General features: G+C 39.0%; 1 protein-coding gene and 2 pseudogenes across 1 annotated transcript in view; 1 reads left to right on the top strand and 2 right to left on the bottom strand.

Moving 5' to 3' along the window:
- Nucleotides 1–7,354: 7,354 nt before the first annotated feature.
- Nucleotides 7,355–7,726, bottom strand: LOC109383421 (40S ribosomal protein S25 pseudogene; annotated as a pseudogene).
- Nucleotides 7,727–8,264: 538 nt separating this feature from the next.
- Nucleotides 8,265–27,798, top strand: part of RLF (RLF zinc finger) — a 73,427-nt gene continuing 53,893 nt past the window's right edge. The window contains exon 1 of the mRNA XM_019643857.1: nt 8,265–8,532. Within this exon, the coding sequence (XP_019499402.1) occupies nt 8,290–8,532 (243 nt within the window). The 5' untranslated portion in view covers nt 8,265–8,289. The remainder of the gene's footprint in view (nt 8,533–27,798) is intronic.
- On the bottom strand, nt 22,897–23,207 carry LOC109383420 (cytochrome c pseudogene; annotated as a pseudogene).

Below are 27,798 nucleotides of genomic sequence, written 5' to 3' on the forward strand. Positions count from 1 at the left end.
GTGCCACTCGGCCGGCCCAGGTTGTTTTATTTTCAAGAACAATAATAGCAGTTGCGATTTACTGAGCATCTATTTGTACCAGGCACCATGTTCGCACTTTACATGAACGCATTTTCTCATTTGATGCTCACAAACAGCCCTAAAGGGTGGGTATTTATTATTATCTTCATTTTATATGTGGCTTAGAAATACCCCTGACCTCACCTCAGGATGGTTAACACAAATGTATCAGACATTTAGCAATATCCCAAATCTCCAAGCTCTGATCAGCCCACCACATGCTTAAGTAGCAGTAAATCCAGGTTTTCAATGAGGTCCCTTCCCTAATTCTCAGAAGTAACTGGACTACCACTGTCATTCTCCTGCTCAGAATGGCTGACCTTTGTCGAAGTCTGTGCTGCTCTCTTTTAGACTGCTGAACTTTTCATCTGTTCATGCCAGAGCTGGCTCCCCTGTCTATGCTGTGCCAACTCTTGGAAGGCTGTTTCCACAAAGATCCTCAAACATTCAGGGGATTCAGAATCCACTACCCAGAAACAAAAATCCTCTAGGGGGCAGTGTAGCTTAACTCCTTAGGTCAACCTACCATCGCACCTCTGCCCCCTTCTGTTACACATACTCCTTCCTATAAGGAAGAAGCTTAAGGCTCAGAGAAGTTAAAAAAAAACTTGGTCAAAATCACCAGCTAGTCAGCAGCAAATTCAATCTAAGTCTGTCTGAACAATGACTGCTTTTCACTCTTTTGGGCTATCTTCTTGACCATTCATTAGATTAAAGGGAAAAGGACGTAGCAAGTGAATACCATAGTAATTAAATACATACGGCGCACCTCCTCTGCCAGGCACCCATCTATGAAGTGAACAAAAGAGAGAAGACAGCCTTTGGGAGAAGTGATCTTTGGGAAGAGTTAGATCTAAATTAAAGCAAAAAAGAGACTTTGCTGATGATAGCCAGTGAGTTCCATGCATTATAACCCATTCAATCACTCGTACATTCAGCAAATATTCATGCTTCCTGTGGCCTGGCACTGTGATAGGCACTGAAATGGAGCGGGAAACAAGCAGACATAAACACTGTCTGCAGGTTTACAATCTAGTGTGTGTGTGGAGGGGAGGGAGGGTTAAATAAACAGACACTTAAATGAATGGTTACAGAATGTGGTAAATGCTATGAAGGAAGACAGTTTGCTAAAAGGAGAAAAGCAAGGAACCTACTTGCTCTTCAGGAGAAGAACCCTGAAGATGGAGAAGGAGCTGGGCAGGTGAGTATGTTCCAGACAGAGAACAGCAAGAAAAAAGACCCTGACGTAAGAAAAAGATTAGCATTCGAAGGACTGAAGGAAGGCTAACATAGCTGGGGGCCCCTCTGCCAGGACTGGATGATATGATCTCTTAATTCCACTTAGTACAAATGCCAGGGAGTTCCAGGAAGAGCTGACAAATTGAGCAAGGACACAAAGGCAGGAAAGCTGTGTATAATGAGGGATGGTGGAAGGTGGTGGTGACATGTTTGGGGAGCTAGCAAGGACCTCTGTGCTCTTAGGAATAGCAAGTGATAAGTGGTTGGACTTAGAAGCCAGCCTGAAGATTTTTATCCTTTTTTTTTTTTTAAAGATTTTTATTGGGGAATTGGGGGAAGGGGAACAGACAAGTTGAGTTGCTATCCTTTTTTTCTTCAGTCTAGTTGTGGATTTTTATTCTATTTGAAGCAAAAAGGGGCTGAACATTTTTAAGTAATGGAGATAAATTTAGGAAGATAAATCTCAGGGAGTGAGTGGGATGACCTAGAAGCAGGGATACCTGCTGGGTATCCATTAAGACACAGCAACAAAGCCTCTCTCCCAGAAAGCTGCTCAAGAAACAATGCTCCTGGGGTCCAAGGGAGAGGGCCTGAGAGGGCGTGGTGACAGTTATGGGGGCTAATCAGTCAAAAGGAGGTTCTGGAGTACGAACATTGCTCCCTCACCTGGCCGCTACTCTCACCCTTCACAGTCTCCTCAGACTTTTAGAGGCCATTATACTGTGTTATCTATATGTTCTCATTCCCTGGGCATGAATAAGTGGAAATGGGTCAGAGAGAAGATGGATGGAAGATAATTTCCTGAGGACAAATTAATAGGATTTGGAATCTAACCTGATTAGATTTCTAGGAGGTGAAAGAAAGAGAATAGAAAATAATTATGAGAGAAACCTGCATGTTGGATCGGGGGTTGATTTAAGATCTTCTAATTCCCTTTACACCAATTCTACCCTCCCTAAGCAACCTTCTGATGCTAATTTTGTTTCCCAAACCAACTTTTCTATAAGGATGCCATTATATTTCTTAGGGTAAATTAGTAAATTGGGCTCTTGTGATTTAATCACTAGGTAGGTGAAATGATAGAACCAAGTTCTTGAACTTGCAAATCAGAAATTCTAGCCTAAACAGCTCCTTTAATGATACACAATATGGGTCTGTCCTCAGATCACTTTGTCACTCACAGGACAGTCACGAGAATAGGTTGTTTCCAAAGTCAGTATGTGTGTGGGTCTACAGTAAGGGAAGCTAAAGTTAATTCTCTGAAACTTAACCTCATAGAAGCAATAGTAACCATTTTTGGAGTGCTTAGTATGTGTCCAGCCTTTTCTGGACTCTTCCCATATATTTCATTAGAAGACACAACATTCCTGTGTGATACATGTTATTATTATGTCCATTTTAAGATGAGGAACTTGAGGTTCAAGGAAATTAAATGATCTAAAGGCACTAATAATAAGCAGTGGAACTGGGATTCGATCCTAGCAAACTTGACACCAGAACTCTCTGCGTTTTACCTATATTCAGGTGAAATGCCACAACCATAGTAGACATCCACGATGCTTTTTGTTTTTGTTTTGTTTTTTAAAGATTTTTTATTGGGGAATTGGGGGGATGGGAACAGTGCTGGGGAATTGGGGGAAGGGGAACAGACAAGTTGCTGTCGTTTTGTTCTTCAGTCTAGTTGTGGAGGACGTTGCTTCACTGGCCCAAGTTGGCACCATCATTGCGCTCTTCCCGGGTGAGGCACATCAGTTGCCGGCTTCTGGACAGCCGCTCACTGGCTCCTGGCCGCTCACGCTGGCTGCTGGCTACATACGGTAGCTCATGGCAACCCACTGCCACAGGGGCTGCAGCCTATGCCGTCGCTGGTGACTCACAGCAGCCCAGCTCCAGGTTGAGCTGTTGTTCAGCATTTTAGCTGTAGAGGGCAGTGTCACTGGCCCTCATATGTGGGATCCGAACCGGGGCCCTCTGGCGTCCCAAGCCAGTTCTTAACCATCATGCCACTCGGCCGGCCCTCCACGATGCTTTTTGAATCTCAATAGATGAATCTTCAAAATAAAACTATCCTGAGTCATCACTTGTAAATGTGTTATTGATGGTGTATTGAGATATTCCCAGGTTCAGTCAAGGGGAACTGGGAGTATCCTTAGTACTGGAATATGACTAAAGAAAGTTGCAAATAAATTAACTGTATTGTAACTTCTAGGGAAAAAAGAAATACAAAACCCAGGGACTTCTTTTATTCATGACATGTTTCCATCCCTAGCTAGGCCAATACCTGAAACATAGTAGACTGTCAATGAATATGTGTTAAACAAACGAATAAATTCCACTCAACACTGCCCTACAATCTTCCTGCATGTATCTAGTAAGTTTTCTTTCCTATCTCTCCCTGAAACAACTGTAACAAAGGTTTTTCTCCTCAAATGTCTAATATTGCCTCTCCTCTCCCACTTCACTGTCAGCTAATGACTTCACGGAGAAAAAAACAAACAAACAAACCCAGGCAGTAACATCCGAATCTCCAATTACCACCAAATCTACACACCTGCCTGCATCTACACCCATATTCTCTAGCTTCCCTCCTGTTAAAAAAAAAAAAAAGTGTCTCTAGTTTCTATCCTAGACAAAACCTTTTCCTGTACTCTGGATGCCATTTCCTCTTATCTTCTCAAGGACTTTTTCCTTGCAGTCCCCCCTTCCCCTCTTCTCTGTATCATAATTTTTCTCTGTTTTCCTGTGCATACAACCATACTCTAAAATTTCCTTGTCTTTAAGAATTCCTTTCGAAACCTCATGTCCCCTTATAGCACAGCCCCATTTTTATGGTCTTCTTTCACAGAAAAACTTCTCAAAAGGGTTAACTTCCTCTCCTTCCCTCCTTTTTTTTTTTTTAACTACCCTATCCCCGAGTTAATTCTTCACCCCTCTCCAGTCAGGCTTGCATACCAGAGAGCCACAGAAACTTCACAAGTTAAGGTTATCAACAAACCCATGATGTCACACCAGGCGATCCTTTTTCTTTCCTTATCTTACCCAAACTCTTGGTAGCAGTCTACACAGTTGACTGCTCTCTCCCTCCCACTTTCTTCCTTTGCCTTCAGGAATATCACACTCTTCTCATGTCCTTCCATGTCTTTGATGGCTCCTTCTCAACATTCTTTGTGGATGGATCCTTTCTCTGATGTGTCAGTTTTGGAGTGATCCTGGGCCCTTTTCTTTTTTTTCCTGTTTGAGGTCACAAACTGTTGGCTCATCAACCAAATCAAACTCACAGGTGGGCATTATATGGCCTGCAGTTTCAAAAATGGGAAATTGTGTTTAAAAACTGGGATTTCCAATTTCTCTTGGAGAAGATCTAGAAAAAATGGGATCTGCTTTCTCACATAGCACCAATTTGCTGGAGCTGAGTACCTGCTGCCTGGGTCCTTCCTGAATCAGTTCACTATTTCCAAAATAGTGATATCCAGCCTGCTTCATTCATTTAGGTTCCCTGCCTAAGGAACCTATGAATATAAGTTTGTGATCCTTGACTTAGACTTTCCCCAAGTGGTCTCATCCAGCCCCTTTTAAATACCATAAGATTTTAAAGTTTCTTTCTCCCTCCCTGCCTCCTTTCCTTCCTAACAAATGTTGAGTACCCACAATATGCCAGGAGCTACTATACGAGACGCTAGGGATACAGCATTGATTAAAACAAGTTACCCTACTTTCAAAGAACCTACCTTCTGTTATATATCAATTATATCTCAATATAAAAAAAGAACTTACCTTCTAGCAAGGGGAGACACACCAAATAGTGATCATGTAAAGCCAATTAATGTGAAAAAAATGAACGGAGAGCAAGGGGATAGAGAAGGCTATTTTAGATAGGGTCATGAGGGAATGTCTCTCTGAGGTGATGCTTGACCTGAATGACTGGAAAAAAAGGAAGGGTTCTCCAGAGAGGGAAGAGGAGGTGCAAAAGTCATGGGGCTTGTTTCTTTTGCTTAAGAACGGTAAGGACAATATTGCTGAAGCCCAATAAGTGACGAAGTGGTGGGAAGTGAGTATGGAGAGGCAGCATGGGCCAACACAGGTGGGACCTAGTGGGCTCTGGTAAGGATGATGGAAAGTCACTGGAATGTTCTGAGCAGAGGAGTGATGAGACCTGAATTATGTTTTAAAAGGATTAATGTGGCTATAGTGTGGAAAATTGACTGCAGGGGGGCAAGTATAGAAATAGCTAGTCCACTAAAAACATTATTATTTTTAAACTTAAGATGGGAGGTGTTAATGAAGGCATCTAGGAGGTCGAGTTGGAGGAAGTGAGAAAGGGTCAGATTTAAGAAGAGCTTGGATTAGATATGGAGTATGAGAGAAAGAATGGAGTTGAGCATGACTTCAAAGTCTTTGGCTTGAGCAACTGGATGAATAGTGTGTCACTTACTGGGAGAGGAGCTGTTTTGGACATGTTTTGTGTGAGATGCCAGTAGATATCCAAAGGACATTGTTAAGAGGCTAAGTCTGGATTTTACGGCAGTGGTAATATTAATTAGCAGATTCTGTCTTATTATTTGTAGGGTCGGGAGAAAGAACACAAATGGAGGCCCATATATCTTAACTATTTAGAAGTTATAATCAAGCTAATAACACAGTGTTAGATAAAATATGTTCTATCCTTCTACCTTGATAAATCTTTACAACAATAAAATTGAAAAGACACATTATAAAGCTGTAATTTTTATGACTGAGTATTGGCGAAATATCAAATATGACTGAATTTAACTATTATACTTGTCTGGGTGTTCTATTGATGGGCCAGGGATGTTTAGATACATTATAAAATACATAATGGATAAATGCTTACATAGTTATTTCATACAATTAATTTTTCTTGCCTTAGCAAAATCATTACTTACATTTTTTAAATAAAAATTTTCACATATCTTGTGTCTATGGTAATTATGAGCTAAAAAGGATTTAAAATAAAATGTAATTTATTCAAAGTGTACAAAACAAATATATTTTGATAGAAAGTTAAATTGTAAAATGTCAAAAATTGTTTATCATGTGTTTTCAGAAAAGTTATTTTCATCTTAAAACATTCAAATTATTGTAATTAAGATGCAAACTAGAACATACAAAAATATCAAAATTTTAAATCAAAATTATATAAATAATGCTGAAAATATAATTTTAATTTTAAAAAGTAAATTAAGTATTATTAAATATTTTTATACAAATAAAATTATTCCTAATGCTAGCATTCATTGTTCATCTATTGATAATGTAAAGGATCAGTCTCGCTGTTACATCTTGACATATATATTAGCATACAAAATTTATGGGTCATAGGAATTATTTAATATTGCAAAATTTTATTCAGCCACCATCGGAAATGTTGTTTCAGAACCATAAATTGGAACATGAAGAGAGGCAACTTAAAAAAAGGAACATTCACTACTACTGGGAAACAATATTTGATTATGCAAGAATATATATCATTCGTACTATCTGAGAGGAAGAGCATGAGAAATTAATTTGTGCTTTTTCTAACCTAAGTGCTTCTGCTGTTCACATTCTCTTGGCACTTCAAAGCAGTTCGTTTCTCTTAAGTGGCACAACACAAAACTTTAAAGGCATTAGGACGCAATTGCCTTTTAGTTTTTTTTATATTGTGGTAAAATTTGCCGTTTTAACCATTTTTAAGTTTATAGTTCAGTGGCATTAAGTGCATTCTCATTATTGTGCAACCATCACTACCATCCTCCTCCAGAACTTATTTTATCTTCCCAAGTTGAAACTCGGTACCTATTAAATGCTAACTCCCTATTTTCCCCCTCTCCAGCCCCTTGCAGCCACTATTTTACTTCCTGTCTCTATGATTTTGACCACTATAGATATCTCACATAGGTGGGATCATACAGTATTTGTCTCTTTGTGATGTATTTCATTCAGCATAATACCTTCAATGTTTATCTATAGTGCAGCATGTGTCAGAATTTCCTTCCTTTGTTTTGATTTAATAAAGTTTTATTTTTCAAAATGTACAGTTGGTGGGACCTGTTGTTCATGCATCTTCACCAGCAGCTGGGGTATCCCCCACCCTTGGTGTTTCTGGTGTAAATTACTTGAGCTCTGTGCTTTGAAACTAATTTAGTAAGTCCTTTACTAAGGAGCTCCTGAAGGGCTGCCTTGGCCAAGGAACCACGCATCTTCAGTGTCTCAGAGACAACAGCTGGGGTTATAAGTTTATCGTTGGGAACTTCCTTACAGAGTTTGTCATATGTCGTTTTGTCAAACAAGACTATGTTATTGAGCTTGTCACAAACTTTGCCTTTGGGTCACTGCCTCCAGATTTGTTCACTGGGTCTTTCTTTCTTGTCCGGCTTTCCAGCATCTTCTTCTTGTCATCCTTGGGCGGCATAGCGAAGTTCAGGGAGCAGCTGTTACCACTGCAGCCTCGCTAAGATGTTGGACAAAAAGGGAATTTCCTTCCTTTTTAAGCCTAAATAATATCCCATTGTATATATTGTATATAGACCACATTTCGTTTATCCATTCATCAATGGACACTTGATTATTTCCACTTTTTGGCTTTTACTAATAATACTGTTGTGAATATGAGTACATAAATATGCTTAAGTTCCTGCTTTCAATTCTGGTGTCTTTCAGTTTTAGGCCACAGAACAAGAGACGTGGAGAAGTTCCCTCAAGTCTGAATAGTGGCAGTTATTAGGTATGCCCGGCTCCGTGACCCCATTACGATAAAGGATCATCAGAAGGACCCAGGTGGGCAGGAGCCTCTCTGGCCAGTTTTGCCAGTCTGTTGCCAAAGCGGCTGTTGGGAAGGCCGGGAGAGGAAGGGCATTCTGAGTGTAAGTGACGGAATCCGGCGGGCGCCAGCGTCGCCAGGGAGTGCGTCACCACGCGCGGTCGAACGGGGGCGGGGCCACGGTTGAGTCACGTGGCTTGGTTGCCTACGCGCTGCTGGGCCGTGGGAAGATGGCGGACGGAAAGGGAGACGCCGCCACTGCTGCCGGGGCTGGGGCTGGGGCTGAGGCTCCGGCTGGGGCCGGAGCCGGAGACGGAACAGAGACCGAGTCCATGGCTCGAGGTCAGCGCCCCACATCTCCGGCGCCAGGAGCCCCGGGACTGCGACCGTGTCTATGGCAGCTGGAGACAGAGCTGAGGGAGCAGGAGGTGTCGGAGGTCTCATCTTTGAGCTACTGCCGGAGCTTCTGCCAGGTGAGGGGCTGACTGGCTGGCTGAGGGCGGCGGGGCGGGGAGGCCAGGGGAAAAGGCCCTGGATCCGTTGCCGCAGCCGGGGCGAGACTGAAAGACTACCTCAGGGTCTCGCCGCGCCCCCGGGCCGGGGAGGCCCAGCTCGGAAGCTCAACCACTGGCCCCCCTCCTCCGCTGCCCGACTTTAGCCACCGCCTGGGCGGGTTGCGCTGGGCCAGACTGAGAGCTCGGAGGGCCCCGGAGGCTCCCTGAAAGGGCTGTGCCCTGTCGCCGTTGCCTGTGTCCCCGGCCGGGTGGTTGGAGCGCCATTGCCCGGTGAGGGAATGATTGCTAGTTCCTGCCAGGAGATCCTTTTTTGAGTAGCGTGCAGATTTCCAAAATGGAAAACCTGTCCCCCCCCCCCACCCCCCGAATAATTCGGAGGTAATGTGTTGGGGCCAGAGACTTATGTTTAGAGTCAGCGTCTACTAGGTCCTTGAAAGGTATGACAGTTGTCTTTGAAAGGCGTCTAGGGCTTTCTGGTTAGGGATTGCGGAGCTGGTTGGTTGTTTGGGTTTTGCTCTTTTTTTTTTTTTTTGACATTTAAGCCGTTCTTTCGACCCTTCCATATTCCCTCGAGGATTGTGCTACAAGGAATGAGGCTGGTGAGCCTTGTGGTGATTCTCAGGATCTCTGAGTAGAAGAGAGTCGAGAAAGATGTGGAGTGAGGTCTCTTGGCAGTCGTGTGACCATTTCTGTGCCATAGTGGGTTCTAACCTGCGATTACGTATTTGTTGGTATGTTTAGTTTAGTCTCCATGATCGCTCCGAGATTTTTCTCAATGTTTCCGAGTCCTTTATAAATTTAAAGATACATACCATTACTGTTTCTACTTCTGTTATATCAGACTTCAGAGCCGCTCCCTGCTCCTCACCTGGTATACCTTAGAGAATGCGAAATAATCATAAAATGTTGGCACTTGGACTTTTAATAAGTAGTGACTGTGTTGAATAGATTGTGTTGTTCCAAACTTATAATTTTGGGGGACAGTTTGCTTTGTTGGTCCGGAGCACTTGCTTGATTGCTTTTTCTCCCTTTACTGAGCCAGAAGCCCTCATCTGTGGAATTTTGTCCTTGCTAATCTTTTCTATACATTGTATCACTCCAGTTTTTATGTCTACATCCTGCAGCATTTTCCTGCACCATGAAGTGTCAAGGTGTAATTGTTCTTTGCTTCTTCACTAGTAATGATCATTTGTATTTACTACATGCATCTATTCTACAAACTTTTATTGACTCGATAGGATGGTGCCAGGCACTTAACAGAAATGCTGAGGAAACATGAATAAGACAACACTTACCCTTGATGAATTTACAGTTGGGAGGAGGTGGTAGAAAAACCAGAATTTCCAACGTAGTTTTGGTAATGATGGGAAAGGAGGTGTAGAGATAGTGGTGAAGGAAGAGCCCTCATGGGACATCCTAATAGGAACAATAGTAAAAATAAAAAGATTAACTATAGATTGCAATATGTGCTTAGAAAGAAGTAACTGGGAGAAGCCACTTTAGATACGGTGATCAGGGAAGGCCCTGTAGCTGAAAAGATGAAAATGAGCCATGTGAATATTGGCTCCCTGTGTGTGTGTTTGTGTGAGTGTGTAGCATTCCAGTGCCACAGGTGGAGATGAGAAGGAACACAATGCTTTGGGAGAAAGGAGAGCTAATTGGACAAGGAGTAGTGAGGAGGAAGGCAGGATAATTGTGGATTTGGGCTAAGACTTCTAAGATTGAGTTGTTTTCCTAGAAAGATAGCAAGAATGAATATAACCAAATTGAAACTTGTCGAAGGATATCTTATATATATTCCTTCTTAATGCCTAGTGCTTGCAGCTCTGATTGTTTTAAATGAATGTTTTAGTGTCTTGAGTCTTGGTCACGTAGAGATGTTGGGGCACAGAAGATTTTTAAAAAGAAAGTGCTTTTGTAATTTGTCTTTTCTGTGATTTTTTTTGGCCTAAAATTTACCCCCAAACATTTTTTTTGACTAATAAATGAAATAAGATGTTCCTGTAATGGTATGTTGTAGTAGGAAGCATGTAAGATTGGGAGTTAGTTGGATCTTAATTGTGACTCTACCACTTGTTAGCTAATAACCTTGGGCAAACTATGACTGTGAAATTATATTTTGTTTTCTAATCTTTATCTCCTTTTAATGCTTTATACAAACAGTAGAATAGAAAGTTTATATACAACTCTTTACAATATTTATCACAGTATTTTTGTCACATTTTTTCCAGTAGCCCAGGTAAAGTCAACTTAGGGTGTTCTTGCTCACCAGATACAGAAAAAAAAATTTTTAATTTTATGACGAGGCAGGAAAAATGTCACCATTCAAATTTGGTTTCATAAATCTTGGTTTCACATTTGAAAAGCATCCTTTTAAACACTGATTGTGTGTGTGCCTGACATTGCACTAAGTACTGGTGATGGGAACCTGCCCTCTTGGAGCACATAATGTATAAACATTGGTAGTAGCATTACATTACAATATTATAAAGGCCTGACTTGTGCTCTCTGGGATGCTTAATTGCCACAAGTGTATTTTCATCAGGTGTTTAGTTTACAAATGTTATCCTAGAGACTTAGATTGTGCCAGGTAGATCCCTCCTGCAACAGACTGGGACCATATTTGCTCCATCTCTTACAGCACTTAAAAGAAATGGCTTTATCTTTGAAATCAAGAAATAAACTAACATTAAAGGATAGAGAAGCTTGTCTCATTTTGGGCAGGTGTTCAATTTTCAGAAGTTTGTGAAGATAATAAAAACAAAACTTCAGAAGTAATAGTTACTAAGAAAATGATCAAGTTGTATTCAGTGAAAATTTGTATTCAGTGACTGTGGGATGTGGTTTTTTTGTTTCGTTTTGTTTTTTACTTCTTTCCTTCAGTTTCTTTTTCGAAAACAGTCTGTCAGACAGTGTGGATAAGATTAACTCCAAAAAACAGCCTTCCTTTGTTTTGCTGAAAAATTGATGATATCCTTTCAAGTTTTTGCTGTATTTTGGGAACTAAGATTCTTAAAGTTTTATGGAACCAGTTGGTTCCATTTGTAACACAAATTTTGAAGACCTTTAAAGTAGCCTTCACTAACAAACTTGAAGTTACTGGGTAAATGATTGTACTTTTTGAGACTTCCAGGCAAAGTAGTTTCATGAGTAAACCTTGTTTCTGAGACACTTTTAGGTTCTAGATTAACAGTGACTTTGTAAATTTTTAATCATTAAAATAAGAAGCACCGCATATACGTATTTCAGTTTTTCTAGATTAGAGATTGAATACATAGGGTCTAAATCAGGCATACTGGTTTCACCATTTATACTATCTGTCTGACCTTGGGTGTTTTTTTTTAAACCTTAGTTTTCTCATTTGCAAATGGAATAATAGTAGTACTTATTGTTCTCTGTGTAAATACATTGTTGTGTGGACTAAATAAGACAATCTCTGTAAAAAACAATGCTCTTGCAATTGTCTGAATTTTCCAGATTTCTTAGCTTTGGAATAAAAAGCCTTCACAAATTTGCTGGCAGCTTACTTTTCAGCTCTTATCTAGACAGTCCCATCATCCCAATCCTACTCTTTTCTTATTCAGGGGTACTTGGGAGTCCATGAACCAAAGTGTGTTCTCTGTTACTTCTGTGAGTAAAATTTTGCCTGTGAATTTCCAAGTGCATTATTTTGGGAAAGAGGATCTTAATTTTTATTTGATTCTTCAAAATCCAAGACACGTTAGGCTTTCAGTAAGTACGATTATTTACCAACTGACTGATCTCCAAAGGGATAGATAGAATTAGAATTGCTACTTTAACCAGATCTCAGGTCATCAAGCATTCTTATGTCTTTCCCTTTCATTGTGCTGTTCTACCCTTTTCTCTCATTTTCTGCATGGTGAATTTTCCTTCTTCAGGGCCCAGTGCAAATGTCACTTCCTCTGTGAATTTTCTCTGATTTCACTAAATAGATTTCCTCATAGTTGTTTGTGTTCTTTTGGGATACTTTGTACATACCTATGGTTTTAACTCTTGTTTTTCTTGTCACTGTCTCAGTTCAGGCTTCATAATATCCTATTGTAGCAACCTCTTAACTAATTTTCCCTTGCCTTCTCACTGGCCTTATCTACAATCCAGTTTGGTGTCCGTTCTAAATTGTAAATATAATGTTAGTCACTTTATTCCTTAAAATTCTTTAATGGTTTCTTGCCCCAAAGGCAAGGTAAAATTCAGACTCATTAGCCTAGTATACAAAAACTTTTAGAATCTAGACCTTTCCCTCCCCTGCTCCCACCTTTCCAACCTCATTTTTTAAATTTTTTATTTTTTTGTCTACTTTCACCAGTGTCTCAGTTGGCCTGATTAACCCTAGGGTCTCCCTTCCCCATCTGCCTATTTATGCTTTTAAGACCTGGCTCAAATATTAACAGTCTTTCAGAACCATTTTTTTTTTTAATTTCAGCAGGCAGAATGATGTGAATTTTTCACTTAGTATACTCCAATAGCATCTCATACATAAGCATGGTGCCTGAATATTTGTTTTCATGTTTGTCTCATGTATTGACTAGTAAGCCAACAAGAATGTGGGTCTTGTTTAGTTTTTTTGTTTGTTTGTTTTTGTATACTTGGTATCTAGCAATTAATACAGTGCCGGGGACACAAAACTAATTTGTTGAATGAATTATATTATAGGGACTTAATGATGTACTCAAGAGATGAGTACTTCAAAAGGAACACCTAATATAAAATCTTGTATGTTAAAAATCAATTTATTACATTCATATAATAATGTACTTATTTGCATGTGTGGAATGAAATATGTAGAGTTGATGGAGGGAGAAAATGAGAGGCATTATAGTATTGAGAAAGAGTTAGGAGTCTAATAGGACAACAGTTTGGAAGTGTTGAGGTGAGGAGGATCAGTCTTTCTTGAGGTTGGTGCCATGAAGATTCTTGAGGTTTACCTCTTCGATTTATTTTAAAAGATTTTTAATGTATTAGCGTTTCTCCTTGTACTGCCTTCTCTTGAAAGATGTCTAAATAGAAACTAGATGACAGGTAGTTATAATAGCAAAAGCTAGTTTTGCAGTGCATATAACCAAAACATATAAATGTGACCAGTGAAGCAGTGGGAACTTGGGTGCTGTAATTTACTGTGGTACCACCTGGTCTCTTGCTGTAAACTGTGACCCCTAGGGATTTATGTGTCTACCTGTGGATCATGTTTTTCTGAACAATGTTAATAAAAAAATCTGAATAGAAAGCACCACTTATTTCAAGACTGCAAAGGCATTGGTAAACTAATATGTGCTTTGTTTTCATTCAGTTCTAGATACCTGTCACCTCTCCCAGAGGCCTTCTGCACTATCTTATCTAAAATAGCATGTCTCTGTTGTCTTCTAACTCCTTAACACTACTTTATACTTCTTCACTACTTTATACTATCTGATAAGTTTGTCTTCTCAACTGGAATGTAAGCATCATGAGTCTGTTGACTGTTTTGTTTACCCAGTGCCTAGAATAATCCCTAGCACTTAATGGTTACTCAGTATTTATTGATCTTTTATCTCCTCCCTTCCTTAAATTCCTGACTAGTTGAGGGTAACAGGCAAGTCTTACCTGTCTTTATCAAGAAACAGGGACTTTTTTGTCAACCAGTTTATGCTGCTTCCCAGCAGGGATCAGATCTTATTGTTCTTTGTATCTTGATTACCTAACAGTAGAACCTCATTTTTATTTTATGTTTTCTAAGAACTTCTTGTGGTAGCTTATATTCCATAAATACTTAAAGTACTGACTTTTTCCACAAGGTTTGCATAGCCAGATTGAAGCATTTATTTTGGATATGATTGACACCATATTGGAAAATCTGAACATAGATAAGGGATTGAGCAAAATGGTATAAAAAATAGATTTCTAAAACTTTCATTGTGGACATAAAGCCAATTACAAAGCATTTTAGAAAAATTAGAGGGGCCAGCTGAAATTATTGAGCACCTACCCAAGCTTGGGTAGGTGATGTTTTCATTTTACAGATTGAAAATTGAGGCCTAGGGAAATTAAGTAACTTCCCCAGGGTCACATGATAGTAAGCTGTGGCAAAGTCTTTAGACTCCAGAGCCCGTCTGTTTTTCCTGTATCATCATTTTCTAAACCTTTTTGTTCGTGTGTGTGTCCGTCCTTGAAATAAGGGTTCTGTATTCATATAAGGTAGGATAAATGGTTTTATTTTTCCTCTGTATTACTTGTTTAAAATTAGCTCTTTTAAAACATGAATCTAAAGGATCCCTTTTTTTTAAACAGTTGATATTTGATATTATTTTATATTAGTTTCAGGTGTACAGTAGGATAGTTAGACATTTATATAATTTATGCAGTGATCCCCTCTATTAGTCTAGTACCCACCTGGCACTGTACATAGTTGTAACATTGACTATGTTCTTTAATGTGTCTTTTATATGTTAAGATGTATTGCGAATCTCCTAGAGCAGCGGTTCTCAACCTTTCACAGGGGTCGCCGACCTAAGACCATGGAAAACATATTTTCGATGGTCTTAGGAACCGAGACACCGCTCCTCTATCTGTCTCTCCAGGCCCACATGCAGATACGCCCATATACGAGTACTCGGCGACCCCTGTGAAAGGGTCGTTTGACCCCCAAAGGGTTCGCGATCCACCGGTTGAGAACCGCTGTCCTAGAGAGACATTAAGTGTGCAGCATTTGCCAAATTTAGCAGGTTCAAAACATTTAACATTTAACCATGTTCTAAACCCTATACCAGCCCCAAAGTCACATGCTTTTCTTTCATTATAGTAGAGCAAAACATTATTAAGAGTTGATTGCTTTATGTTTCTGCACACCACTGAGTTTTGATTCCCTAGTTTCAGCCTAAAATATGAGTTTTCTATGAAAATATTTCCTCTAAAGTTTTTGCAGATTTTAAGTTATTGTCCCATATGAAAAAATATTTCAATGTATAATTTTGGAAGTTGAGAATGAATTATATTTCAGACATATGTTGATTTCAAGTTTATTCAGGTTTACCAATATTTCTGCAACATAGCTAGCTTGGGAACTAATAATGTGTTTGTCTATTTTTCATCACTTTTGTGTGATGTCTGATTTCTCTAATGTGTTTTTTTTTTTTAGTACCTTTTTTGGGAGTTCTCGTAGCTTACTGTGCTGACAGTTGAGTTCAGAGTATTTTTAATCAAGAAAATAAACTGTCACATTAGCCAGCACAATAATACTTTATTAATATGGGCACTTATCAGAATTATTACCAGATATAATAGAATGAATGGCCCAGCTGGGGAATTGCATTTTTTTGCTATATGGTTGTATGAACAAGGCATATTTTTTATTTGTGATCTCATTTTTTTTTCTTTCTTTCTTTTAGCTGAGCCCATCCTGCCATCTGTTGGCAGCTCAGCTCGGGCCGGGAATCGAACCGGCGACGCTGTTGCTCAGAGCTCGCACTCTTGAGCAAGCTCTTAACTAACTGAGCCACTCGGCTGGCCCCCTCTTGTGTATTCTTAACAGCTCGAATACACACTCTTCTGCAATTTACTTTTTAATTTAATGTATTGAAGACAATTTATAAGTACATGTTGAGCATTTACCATACTTAAACCATTTTTGTTCTTTTTTGTTGTTATCACAAATAATGTTGCAGTGAACATCCTTAAAACATTAAGTATTGGTTATTTATATTGCCAACATAAATATCTGAAATGAAATTTACTGGATTAAAGACCATGTTTATTTTAAATATTGATGGATGCTGACCTATAAAAAGTTGAATATGTAGTTACACCAATAGTGTTTGGGAGTCCCTGTTTCACTATATTCTTGCCAACTCTGGTGTTATTAAACTTTTTAATATTTGCCAATTTGATAGTAAAAAATTGCTATCACACTGTTATTAATTTGTATTTTAACAGCAATTGCATATTTTTTCATGTGTATTAGATATTAAAGAGCTACCCCGTAGGTGGTTGTGAGGACCCAATGAGACAGTATAACACTACCCGTAGCATAGCTTTTGATAGCAGATAGGCACACAGTGTCAGTTTCTTTATTTCCTGTCTATCCTGAATATTGTTTTAAAGAAGTTTTCATGTAGAGCACCTTTTCTCCATTTTTCTGTCAATGTGTACAGCCCATTAAAATAAAAAAAGATGTTTCCTAGATGTTCACAGAGCATTTACTAGCATAGTGTCAGATTCAGAGAGCCTACGATGGATGAGCTTTGTATACTGGAAATGTAATTTGCAGTTAATTTCTATTGCATTGAAGCAATGTGAATGTTCTTTGGGTTTATAGTGGATATAATGGATTTGACCTGTTAAAACCAACAGATCGGCCGGCCGAGTGGCTCAGTTGGTTAAGAGTTGGCTTAAAAGCACAAGCTCTGAGCAACAGGGCCGCCGGTTCGATTCCCATATGGGCCAGTGACGCTGCGCCTGAGCTGAGCTGTCGCTGAGCTGCCAACAGGTGACAGGATGGCTCAGCTGGTGTAACAACAAGATTGCCTGTTCGATGGTGGGCTACGCTTGCCCGCAACTAAGACCGAACTCAGCACCTTGAGCTGAGCTGCTGCCTGGATGGCTCAATGGATAGGGCGTGCGCTCTTAACAAGGCTACTGGGTTCGACTCCCGTATTGGATGGTGGCTACGCCCACCCGCAACTAAGATTGAACACAGCACCTTGAGCTTAGAGGCCACGAGCTGCCGATGGGAAGCCAGATAATGACTGGCGCCCTTCACAACGAAGACTGAAGAACAACAACTTGGCTGGTCCCCTTCCCCAATTCCCCAACACTGTTCCATTCCCCCAATTCCCCAATAAAATCTTTAAAAAAAAAAAAGTTAAAAAAACCCATCAGATCTTTCTATATAAAATATTTTTTATTCATTTGGCTATTGGTTTTAACTTAGTTTAGGTTTATTGTTTAGGATTTAAATTATGTATTTTATTTTGTTGAAATATGTATTTATCAAAAGTGATTTGAATTTATAACACATTGGATTTGAGTCTCTGGGGGAAAAGTGGCCATATTTTCATAAAATCATAGAATCTTACGTTTGGGGGAAGAATGTTAGGGGTTTTCTAGCCCATTCCCTTCCCAGCTTAAAAGTTTTAAAGGGGAAAGTCCCTCTCAGTCTAGGATGTTAGCTGAGCATCAGAATAGGTTATAATTTCATTAAAGTTCTGAACTTTGTCGTATTTATTTACCACCAAACAAAATTCAGGACTAGTGTATCATTGTGATTTGATGTGAGCACCCTTCTAAAAAGTACGATCTGAGCATTTTCTTTTTAAAATTTACACAAGTGCTGTTTGGCCAAGATGCTGCTCTCCACCTTTTTAGGGTTTGAATGAAGCAGTGAGAATTTGGAATCATATCTACTTTGCTGAATTGGCTTTAATACTATAACAGGTATATTTCACTCTAATTAATAATGTGTATCTGTAAAACTGTCTTAATCAAATTTAAAATTAGAAAATCCTTTAATAATAGTGCAAAGCATCAAAAGCAAGTAATTACAGAATATCTGCTATGTGCTACTCAGTATGCTGGGTTCTGGTCTACAGTGATGAAAAAATAGATGTGGTTCTTGCCCTGTGTGAGTTTATTGTCTAGTAGAGAAGAAAAACATTAAACAATTTTTCACATTACATTTGCTTATGATACTATAGTCAGAGTCATAGTTTGATGATCACGTTTATTTATCTACCTCTCAACTAGTTTTTTAGGTAACAGGAACATTAAGTAAAACAATTCCCAATGCCTGACTATTGCATAATAATTTTGAAGTCTAATATAAATGATTTTGAATAAGCAACATTATTGCTCTTTGCCACCTGGTACAGATTATAAAGACATGATTTTCCATGCCACTTTTCTATAATCAGCTTAATTGGCGTTGGTTGCCAAATTCAAAATTTGAAGCAAGTGTGTGTGATTAAGAAGGGAAGACCTAGGCTGGCCAAGTGATGTGTTGGTTAGGAGTTGGCTTGGGAGTGCCAGCTCTGAGCAGCAGGTCCCTGGTTCAGATCCCACATGAGGGCCAGTGACTCTGCGTCCTCTACAGCTAAGATGGTCAACAACAGCTCAACCTGGAGCTGGGCTGCTGTGAGTCGCCAATGACCGTGTAGGCTACAGTGGGGCAGGCCGGCAGCAGGCATGAGCTTTCGTGAATGGCCGTTCAATGGCCGGCGACCGATCTGCCTCACCCAGGAAGAACGCAATGATCACAATACCAACATGGGCCAGTGAAGTGACGTCCTCCACAACTAGACTGAAGAACAATAGGACAGCAACCTCTCTGTTCCCCTTCCCCGATTCCCTAGCACTGTTCCCCTCCTACAATTCCCCAATAAAATCTTTTTTAAAACAGGGAAAACGCTACTAATTCAAGGAAGAGCAGGAATGCCAGGAATCTATTTTGGACTGGATGAGGGCTTTATAAAATATTTTAGGTTTGGAAATGCCAAAAAATAAGTACCCTTTGACATCACACAGCCGCAAAACATTTGAGCCCAGGATATTATTGCAAAGAATCAGAAGGCTTTTGTCTATGTATATAAGGCATATGTGTTCACTTTTTTTTTTTTTTTAAGATTTTATTGGGGAATTGGGGGAGGGGAACAGACAAGTTGCTGTCCTTTTGTTCTTCAGTCTAGTTGTGGAGAACGTCACTTCACTGGCCCATGATGGTATTATCATTGCGCTGTTCCCGGGTGAGGCAGTCACTCGCCGGCCATTGGACCGCAGCTCATGAAAGTGCTCTCCAGCTGCCGGCCAGCCCCACTGCAGCCTACGCCATCACCGGCAACTCAGGGCAGCCCAGCTCCAGGTTGAGCTGTTGTTCACCATCTTGGCTGTGGAGGGCGCAGCATCACTGGTCTTCATGTGGGATCCAAACCCGGCCCTGTTGCTTCGAGCTGGTGTCCCAAGCCAACTCCTAACCAATGCACCACTCGGCTGGCCCTGTGCTCACTTGTTTATAGAGGTTATTTGGGGATGAGGAGCAGAAATGGAATTAGATGGAACCACAGGTGTGTGTGATCTTTCACTTCTTTGTTGCATACAAAATTTTAAAGTGATGGGATTACGTGTGAATTTTATTTGTGAATTTTTGTGTATTTCAATATTTTTTCAAATAAAATTTACAGGCAAAAATAGTGCTGTGTGTATTGATATGAAAGGATATCCAAGATGTGTTTTTTAAAGAAAAAGTTGCAGTGATGTATAGAAAAAGTTTTGAAAGACAATTACTAACGTATTATTTGTTGCATTTCAGTGAAGAATTAGTGTGGCATTCACTTTGTTTCTTGTGTTTTTATACAGTTTGTACTTATGTTACCCTTTTAAATTAATTTTCATTTGATTATCAGCTATTAGTAATTGCCTCTCTCCCTTGTTAGATTCTGTTTCCTGGCCCTCACGTATTTTTTTTGTTTTGATGGTGGGAGGATACCTTTTATTAGCTTCCCAAGGTCTCTCCTCACTCTTGATTATGTTACTCTGGCTGGGTATAGGAGTCTAGATTGAAAATCAGTTCTGCCCAGAAATTTGAAGGGTATGTTACTTTAAAAAAAAATCAAATATCTCCAACATATAAAGTAGTAAAGAGTATACTAAAATGAACACAACCTGAGAAATAAAATGATTGAAGCTACCTATGTGTCCTTTCACAGATGTTGTCTACCTCCACCACCACCTTGATTAGGGTATTTATCATTCCCCTACATCTCTTTACTTTTTAAAATGTATTTGTGCATTTTAATACAATGTGTAGTATTATTTTATGTTTTCCAGCATTACTTAAATGATGTATTAGTATGTATTCTTCTGAAGCTTTCAAAATTCAACATGTTTCTGTCAGCTGAGTGGCTCAGTTGGTTAAGAACTGGCTCAAGAGTGCGAGCTCTGAGCAACAGGGTTGCTGGTTTGATTCCCAGCCGAAACTGAGCTGCCGCTGAGCTGCCAAAAGGTGGCAAGATGGCTCAAAAAAAAAAAAAAAAAAAAAAATCAACATAATGTTTCTAAGGTTTATCTGTATTGGTATATATAGTTTGATGCATTTTTCACTGGTGTGTAGTATTTTATTATGTAAATATATCACAGTTCATTTATCCATTCTTTTATTGATGGGTTTAGAGGCATTTACATTAACTGGTGGGGTGGACATCTTTCCCCAATATCCTGATACATGGGTATAAGAATTTCTTTAGGATATATGCTTACAGTGGAATTGCTGGGTTTGTATATAGGCCTATCATCAACTACAATAAATACTGCCAAGTTATTCTCCAAAGTATTTGTAGCCGTTTATGCCAGTTATCAGTGTACGAAAGTTACCATTACCCTACATTCTTGCCAGTACTCGATGTAGTCAGTTTAATTTTAGCCATTCTGGTAGGTAGACTATAGGATCTCATTATGGTTTTAATTTGTTTTTTCTCTGATTACTTGTGAGGAATTGTTTATTTCTTTAGTGTATATTTATTGCTATTTCTATTTCCTCTCCTGTGAACTGCCTTTTTAAATTTTTTGCTTATTTTTCAATTGGGTTGTCTTTTTCTTAACAGTTTTTATGAAAGTATGTGTTTTAAGCATGAATCCTTTGTTGATCATATACTTTGGAATTATCTTCTCTCCAGTTTATCTTATGCACATACGTTTTACATTTTATTGCAGTAAAAATTGTAAATCTGATAATTGAAATGTAAAATTTATTCAAATTTGTTTTATGATTTTGTGCATTTTGTGGCACATTTGTCTTTTAAAAACAGCTTTTTTGAGGTATAGTTGACATACAATAAACTGCTCATATTTAAAATGTACAATTTGATAAGCTTAACATCTGTACGTCTATGAAATCATTATCGTAATCAAGAAAATGAATGTATTCATCTCCCCTAAAGTTTCTTCCTCCCACTTTGTATTTCCCCTTTTGTCACCTTCCTCCCCTACACATTTTTCCATCCTTACTTAACTTTTTTTTTGATCTGTGATTTTGTTTTTAATCATCTGAAGCCTTATGATCACATAGTTTACAATTTTGTGCTGATGGTCTTTTCTCCTCTAGTTTAATCCTTCTAGTGAGTTGTCAAAAGCCATTACCAATCATACGTATACAGTAATTCTACAGTTGTGTTTTTTTACAGTTGTGTTTTTGAATAGTCATTTGAAAAACAATCCTGAATTATAACTTAGTCTGACTTAATAAAGAATTCACAAGCAAAGTTTGTTACTATATCTTGTCATGCTGAATTTTAAAAGCACCTGACATTATAAATCATCTATAAGATTGTGAGAAGTGTTAAATATTCTTTTTATTATTATTATTGGGGAAGGGGAACAGTGTTGGGGAATTGGGGTGGGGTACCAGCCAAATTGTTCTTCAATCTTAGTTGTGGGTGGGCGTAGCCACCATCCCATGCGGGAGTTGAACCAGCAGCTTTGTTGTTAAGAGTACATGCTCTATCCACTGAGCCATCTGAGTGGCAGCTCAGCTCAAGGTGCTGAGTTCAGTCTTAGTTGCGGGTGGGCATAGCCCACCATTGAACAGGCAGTCTTGTTGTTAGCTCTCACCAGCTGAGCCATCCTGCTAGCTGTTGGCAGCTCAGCTCAGGTGCAGCGTCACTGGTCCATGTGGGAATCGAACTGGTGGCCCTGTTGCTCAGAGCTCGCACTCTTAAGCTAACTCTTCACCAACTGAGCCACTTGCCCGGCCCATAAATATTCTTTATTTGATATTATACATAAAGCATATTAAAATGGCTTTCATTAAGTAAAAGGCAACAGTGTATATATATTGGGACTTTTAATTGGCATAGTTAGGACCAAAAAGATAAAAGTGGACACTGCCACCTTACCTTCAGGCCTTGCCTTTTAAAAAACTACTGAACACAACTTGAAACACAAGCAAGTCTTGTTGTTCTGAGACAGTGAAGGGATTTCCTCAGTATTTAAACATGCTAATATAACCAGTTATATAACTCTAAATATAAGATCAGTCTCCTATAGATTTTGAGATGACATTTACTATCTCTGTGAAAATTTGAACATGATTAATCACATTTAATCATATCTTTAGAAGGGGAAACCAGGATAGCACTTGCTGACCTGGAATTACCATGAACATTAAAAAAGCTGATCATATTCATTTAACCACAAGCCAATCTTATTTAAATCAGGACTGCCCAAAAGAGATGTTCTATCAGCCATTCATGGCCTGAATTCTGGTGTATGAGATCAGTTTAAATATGATACACATTTAAAAAGTCATGAGACATTTTCAATACATAAGGCAGTGGCCAGCTATTACTCCTTAGTAGCCCTTTTGAGATACCCTATCAAGTCCACTCTTTCTGCAGTCTTTTTAATGCCAACGAAGGTCATTTTTGTTCCAGAATGTACTTCTTGGGATTCTCCAAATACTCCATCAGTGTCTCCTCTTCCCAGGTGCTGCCTTTGTTCTTGTGATCCATGTAAGAAAATCCGTGGGCCTGACCTGTCTTTTGCCCAAACAGACCATGGAGATTTAGCCCAGTATTGTGTTTGCCTCCCTTTCCCACAGTATGGCGCTGGGCACACTTCTGAACAAAAATCTTGCCCTTCTCAACATCACCCATTTTTAAATCACTCTTTTGTCACGCAATACAGAGATTCCCTCATTTAACTATTGATTGCTTTCTGTCTCTATAGGTTAGATTGCATTTTTTAGAATTTTATATAAATAAAATTACATAGTTTGTTTTTTGTTTGGCTTCTTTATGCCATATAATTGTTTTGAAATGTGTTCATGTTGTATATGTTAGTAATTCTTTTTATTGTGTATTCATTGTATGGATATATCATGATTTGTTTATTCACTCACCTCTTGATAGACATTTGGCTTGTTTCCAGGTAAAGCTGCTGTGGACCTTGGTGTATAAGCCTTTGTGTGGACAAATGCTTTCTCTCTCTCTCCAGTAAATACCTAGGTGGGATGGCTGGGTCACATGACAGGTTTTTCAGAGTTAGTTGTATCATTTTCCATCCTCACCAGCCCATGTATAAGAGTTCTAGTTTTCCACCTCCTGGTCAATACTTGGTGTGGCCAGTCTTTTTAATTTTAGCCATTCTAATATTAGTGATAGCTCATTATGGTTCTGATTTACATTTCCCTAAAAATGACTTACTATGTTGCCTATATTTTTATGTGCTTATTTGTCATTCTTATATTTTGGATGAAGTAGCTTTTCAAATCTTTTGCTTATTAAAAAGGATCTGATTGTTTCCTTATTAACTTTTGAGAGGGGTGTGTGTGTGTACAAATCCTTTATCAAATATATTCCTCTTTTTAAAAAAAAAATGTTGAGGCTTAGATGGCAAAGGGTGGAGATATGGGGTTGGTGATTTGTATCACTTCTAAGTTATACACATTCTGCCTCTGGCTCACTTGTGTCTCTCTCTGGAGGGAACACCCTTGGCCATGACACAGATTCCATTGTGGTGATGTGGGCATTTGGAAAGGCTTATAGGGATCATATCCTAACAAGGATGAACTGAGGTAGAACAACATCGTGGCTGTCACATGTTATGGACAGAACTGTAGGTGAACTCATGTGAGATACTATCAAGGACTTCCAGGAAAAACTGGGTGAGACTTTTAACAGGCAAGAAAAGTCCTACATTACTAGATGGGCACACAAGCCGCCAAGCCATAGTTAATGTCTATTAAGTTGATCCCTTCTATAACCACAGACCCGATGGGGTCAGAGAAAATAGAATAAAATATATCCTTTGCGAAGGTTACCCTCCTAGTCTGTGGCTTGTCTTTTATTCTCTTAACAGTGTCTTTCAAAGAACACAGTTCTTACTTTTGCTAAAGTTCAATTTATTGGCTTTTTTAATGGATTTTGTTTTTCATGTTATATCTAAGAAATCTGCCTAACCCAGTACCACAAAGAGTTTCTCCTTTGTTTTCCTCTAGAAATTTTATTGTTTTAGGTTTTACATTGAAATCTATGATCCATTTGGAGTTAATTTTTGTATATTGTATAAAGGATAGGTGGAAGAGGGTTTTTTTAATGTGAATATCTAAATGTTTCAGCATCATTTGTTGAAAAGACTGCTTTCTCACTGCATTAAGAAATTGCCTTTGCACCTTGTTGAAAATCAATTAGCCATAAGTATGTGGGTCTATTTCTGGGCCTTATTCTGTTCCACTGATCTATTTGTCTACCCTGATGCCATTACCACACTCTTGTTTTGCTTTTTTATTTATTTTATTTTTTTTAATTTATTTTTTTAGCTGAGCCATCCTACCACCTGTTGGCAGCTCAGCGGCAGCTCAGCTCCGGCCAGGCATCGAAATGCCGTTGCTCAGAGCTCACACTCTTGAATGAGCTCTTAACCAACTGAGCCACACGGCCGGCGTTTATTTTGCTTTTTTAAGTAGAAAAAATAATATTATGAAAGCTATATTGCGTATAAAGACAAGAAGTAGAATGGTGGTTGCCAGGGGCTGGAGGGAGTGAGTTAATGTTTAATGGGTTCAGTTTCAGCTTTGCAAGATGAGAAGAGTTCTGTGAATGGATGCTGGTGATGGTAGCACAACAGTGTACAGCTGACCCTTGAACAACATGGTTTGAATGGCACTGGTCCACTTACATGTGTACTTTTGGGTTTTGCATCTGAGGATTCAACCAACCTCAGATCAAACACAGTGTTTTCTTTTTGTTGTTGTTTATTGATTGATTTATTTTTCAATTACATTTGACATACAATATTATATTAGTTTCAGGTGTACAACATAGTGATTGGACATTTATATAACTTATGAAGTGATCACCCTGTAAGTCTAGTACCCATCTGACACACCATACATAGTTATTACAATATTATTTACTGTATTCCCTATGCTGTACTTTACATCCCTGTTTTTATAACTGGTAACTTGTACAGTTTAATCCTTTTCCCATTTTCACCCATCCCTCCAACCTCCTTCTCATCTTTCAACCATCAAAATATTCTCTGTTTTTTTTATCTGCAGTTGGGAATCCATGGATGTGGAGGGCTGACTGTATACACTGTTTTATGCCATTGTATTTAAGCTAAGGTTAATGTATTATTGAAGAAAGAAAAATATTATTTTATAGATTTACTGTAGCCTAAGTGTACAGTGTTTATAAAGTCTACAGTAGTGTTCAGTAATGTCCTTGACCTTCACACATTCACCACTCACTCACTGACCCACCCAGAGCAATTTGCAGTCTGGAAGCTCCATTCATGATAAGTGCCCTATACAGATGTACCATTTTTTATCTTTTTTAAAAAGATTTTCTTGGGGAGTTGGGGGAGGGGAACAGCGCTGGGGAATTGGGGAAGGGGAACAGACAAGTTGCTGTTCTTTTGTTCTTCAGTCTAGTTGTGGAGGACGTTGCTTCAACTGGCCCATGTTGGTATTATCATTGCGCTCTTCCCGGGTGAGGCAGTCACTCACTGGCTATTGGACGGCAGCTCACGAAAGCTCATGCCCGCTGCTGGCCAGCCCCACTGCAGCCTACGCTGTTGCTGGCGACTCACAGCAGCCCAGCTCCAGGTTGAGCTGTTGTTCACCATCTTAGCTCTAGAGGGTGCAGAGTCACTGGCCCTCATGTGGGATCTGAACCGGGGCCTTGCTGCTCAGAGCTGGCGTCTCAAGCCAACTCCTAACCAATGCACCACTTGGCTGGCCCCATTTTTTATCCTTTATACCATATTTTACTGTACCTTTCCTATCTTTAGATATGTTTAGATACACAAATACATTCCATTGTGTTACTATTGCCTACAGATTCAGTGCAGTAAACATTGTAAAGGTTTGTAGCCTAGGAGCAATAGGCTGTACCGTATAGCCTACGTGTGTAGTAGGTTATACCATCTAGTATACTCTGTGATGTCCACCTGATGACAAAATCGCATAAGGATGCATTTCTCAGAACGTATCCCCATTGTTAAGTGGCACATGACTGTATTACATTGATTTTTATATGCTGAACCATCCTTGCATTCCAGGAATACATCCCACTTGGTCATGCTTTGTAATCTGTTTTAATAAACGGGGGGATCAGTTTGCTAGTATTTGGTTGATTTTTGTATCAGTGTTCATAAGGGATATTGGTCTGTAGTTTACTTGTAGTCTTTGTCTGGCTTTGGTATCAGGGTGGTGCTGGCCTCATAGAATGAATTGGAAATAGTCCCTCATCTTTGAATTTTTTTTTTAATATTAAAGTTAACTGTTGATGCTGTTCTCATCCAAACTCTCTTCCTTACTGTTATAACTCAGATGAAGCTACCATACAGATGCTGTAGTAATTAAAATGTAAAATTATAAAGGAAACATACAAAAAATTTTATTTCACTGCAACAGTAAGGACAGGATTGTAAATTGAATAAAGAAAACATTGTATACTCTGGTTTCTCTTCAGATCGCATAAATCTTTCGCCTTTTACTAAAGATTTCCGTGGAGAGGAACAATTCTGAGTTTTGAAAAAGAAAACATTGTATTTCCCCTATGCAGCTAACCCTCAAAAATTGTACTTAGATTGTAATACATAATAATTGCTACGACTCCTCAATCTATCTTACACGAATAATAGAAATGTAAATTGGAACAAATTTTCTGGAACAGAATTTGGCACTATGTAAAGCCTTAAAAATTAAGCATTCTTTGATCCAGCAATTTCATTTATAGGGCATTATCCTAAGAAAATTGTCATGGATACATGGAAAAAGCTGGGTAGAGGGGTGCTCTCAACATTATGTATAATAATGCAAAGTTAGAGACCACAGTGTCCAGAAATAGAGAATTGGGTAATAAATTGTGGCACGTATACAGGGCTGTGCAGTTATAGAAATACGTTGAAGAAAATTTTCAAAACAATGTATAGTATGATTCCACTAAAATGCTTTTTTCAGGCATAAAAACCCCTCAAACTTAATATTGCCTGTTAACTGGTCTGTTTCTGGGTGATGGTAGAATGGTAGTATGGTGGTAGTATTAGACTTTTTACTTCTTCATCTGTATTTTTTGAACAACAAATGATACAACTTTTTTTTTTTAAGATTTTTATTGGGGAATTGGGGGATGGGAACAGTGTTGGGGAATTGGGGAAGGGGAACAGACAAGTTGCTGTCGTTTTTGTTCTTCAGTCTAGTTGTGGAGGACCTTGCTTCACTGGCCCAAGTTGGCACCA

The sequence above is a fragment of the Hipposideros armiger genome, unplaced genomic scaffold (genome assembly GCF_001890085.2).
Source record: "Hipposideros armiger isolate ML-2016 unplaced genomic scaffold, ASM189008v1 scaffold_82, whole genome shotgun sequence".
NCBI classification, from domain to species: domain Eukaryota; kingdom Metazoa; phylum Chordata; class Mammalia; order Chiroptera; family Hipposideridae; genus Hipposideros; species Hipposideros armiger.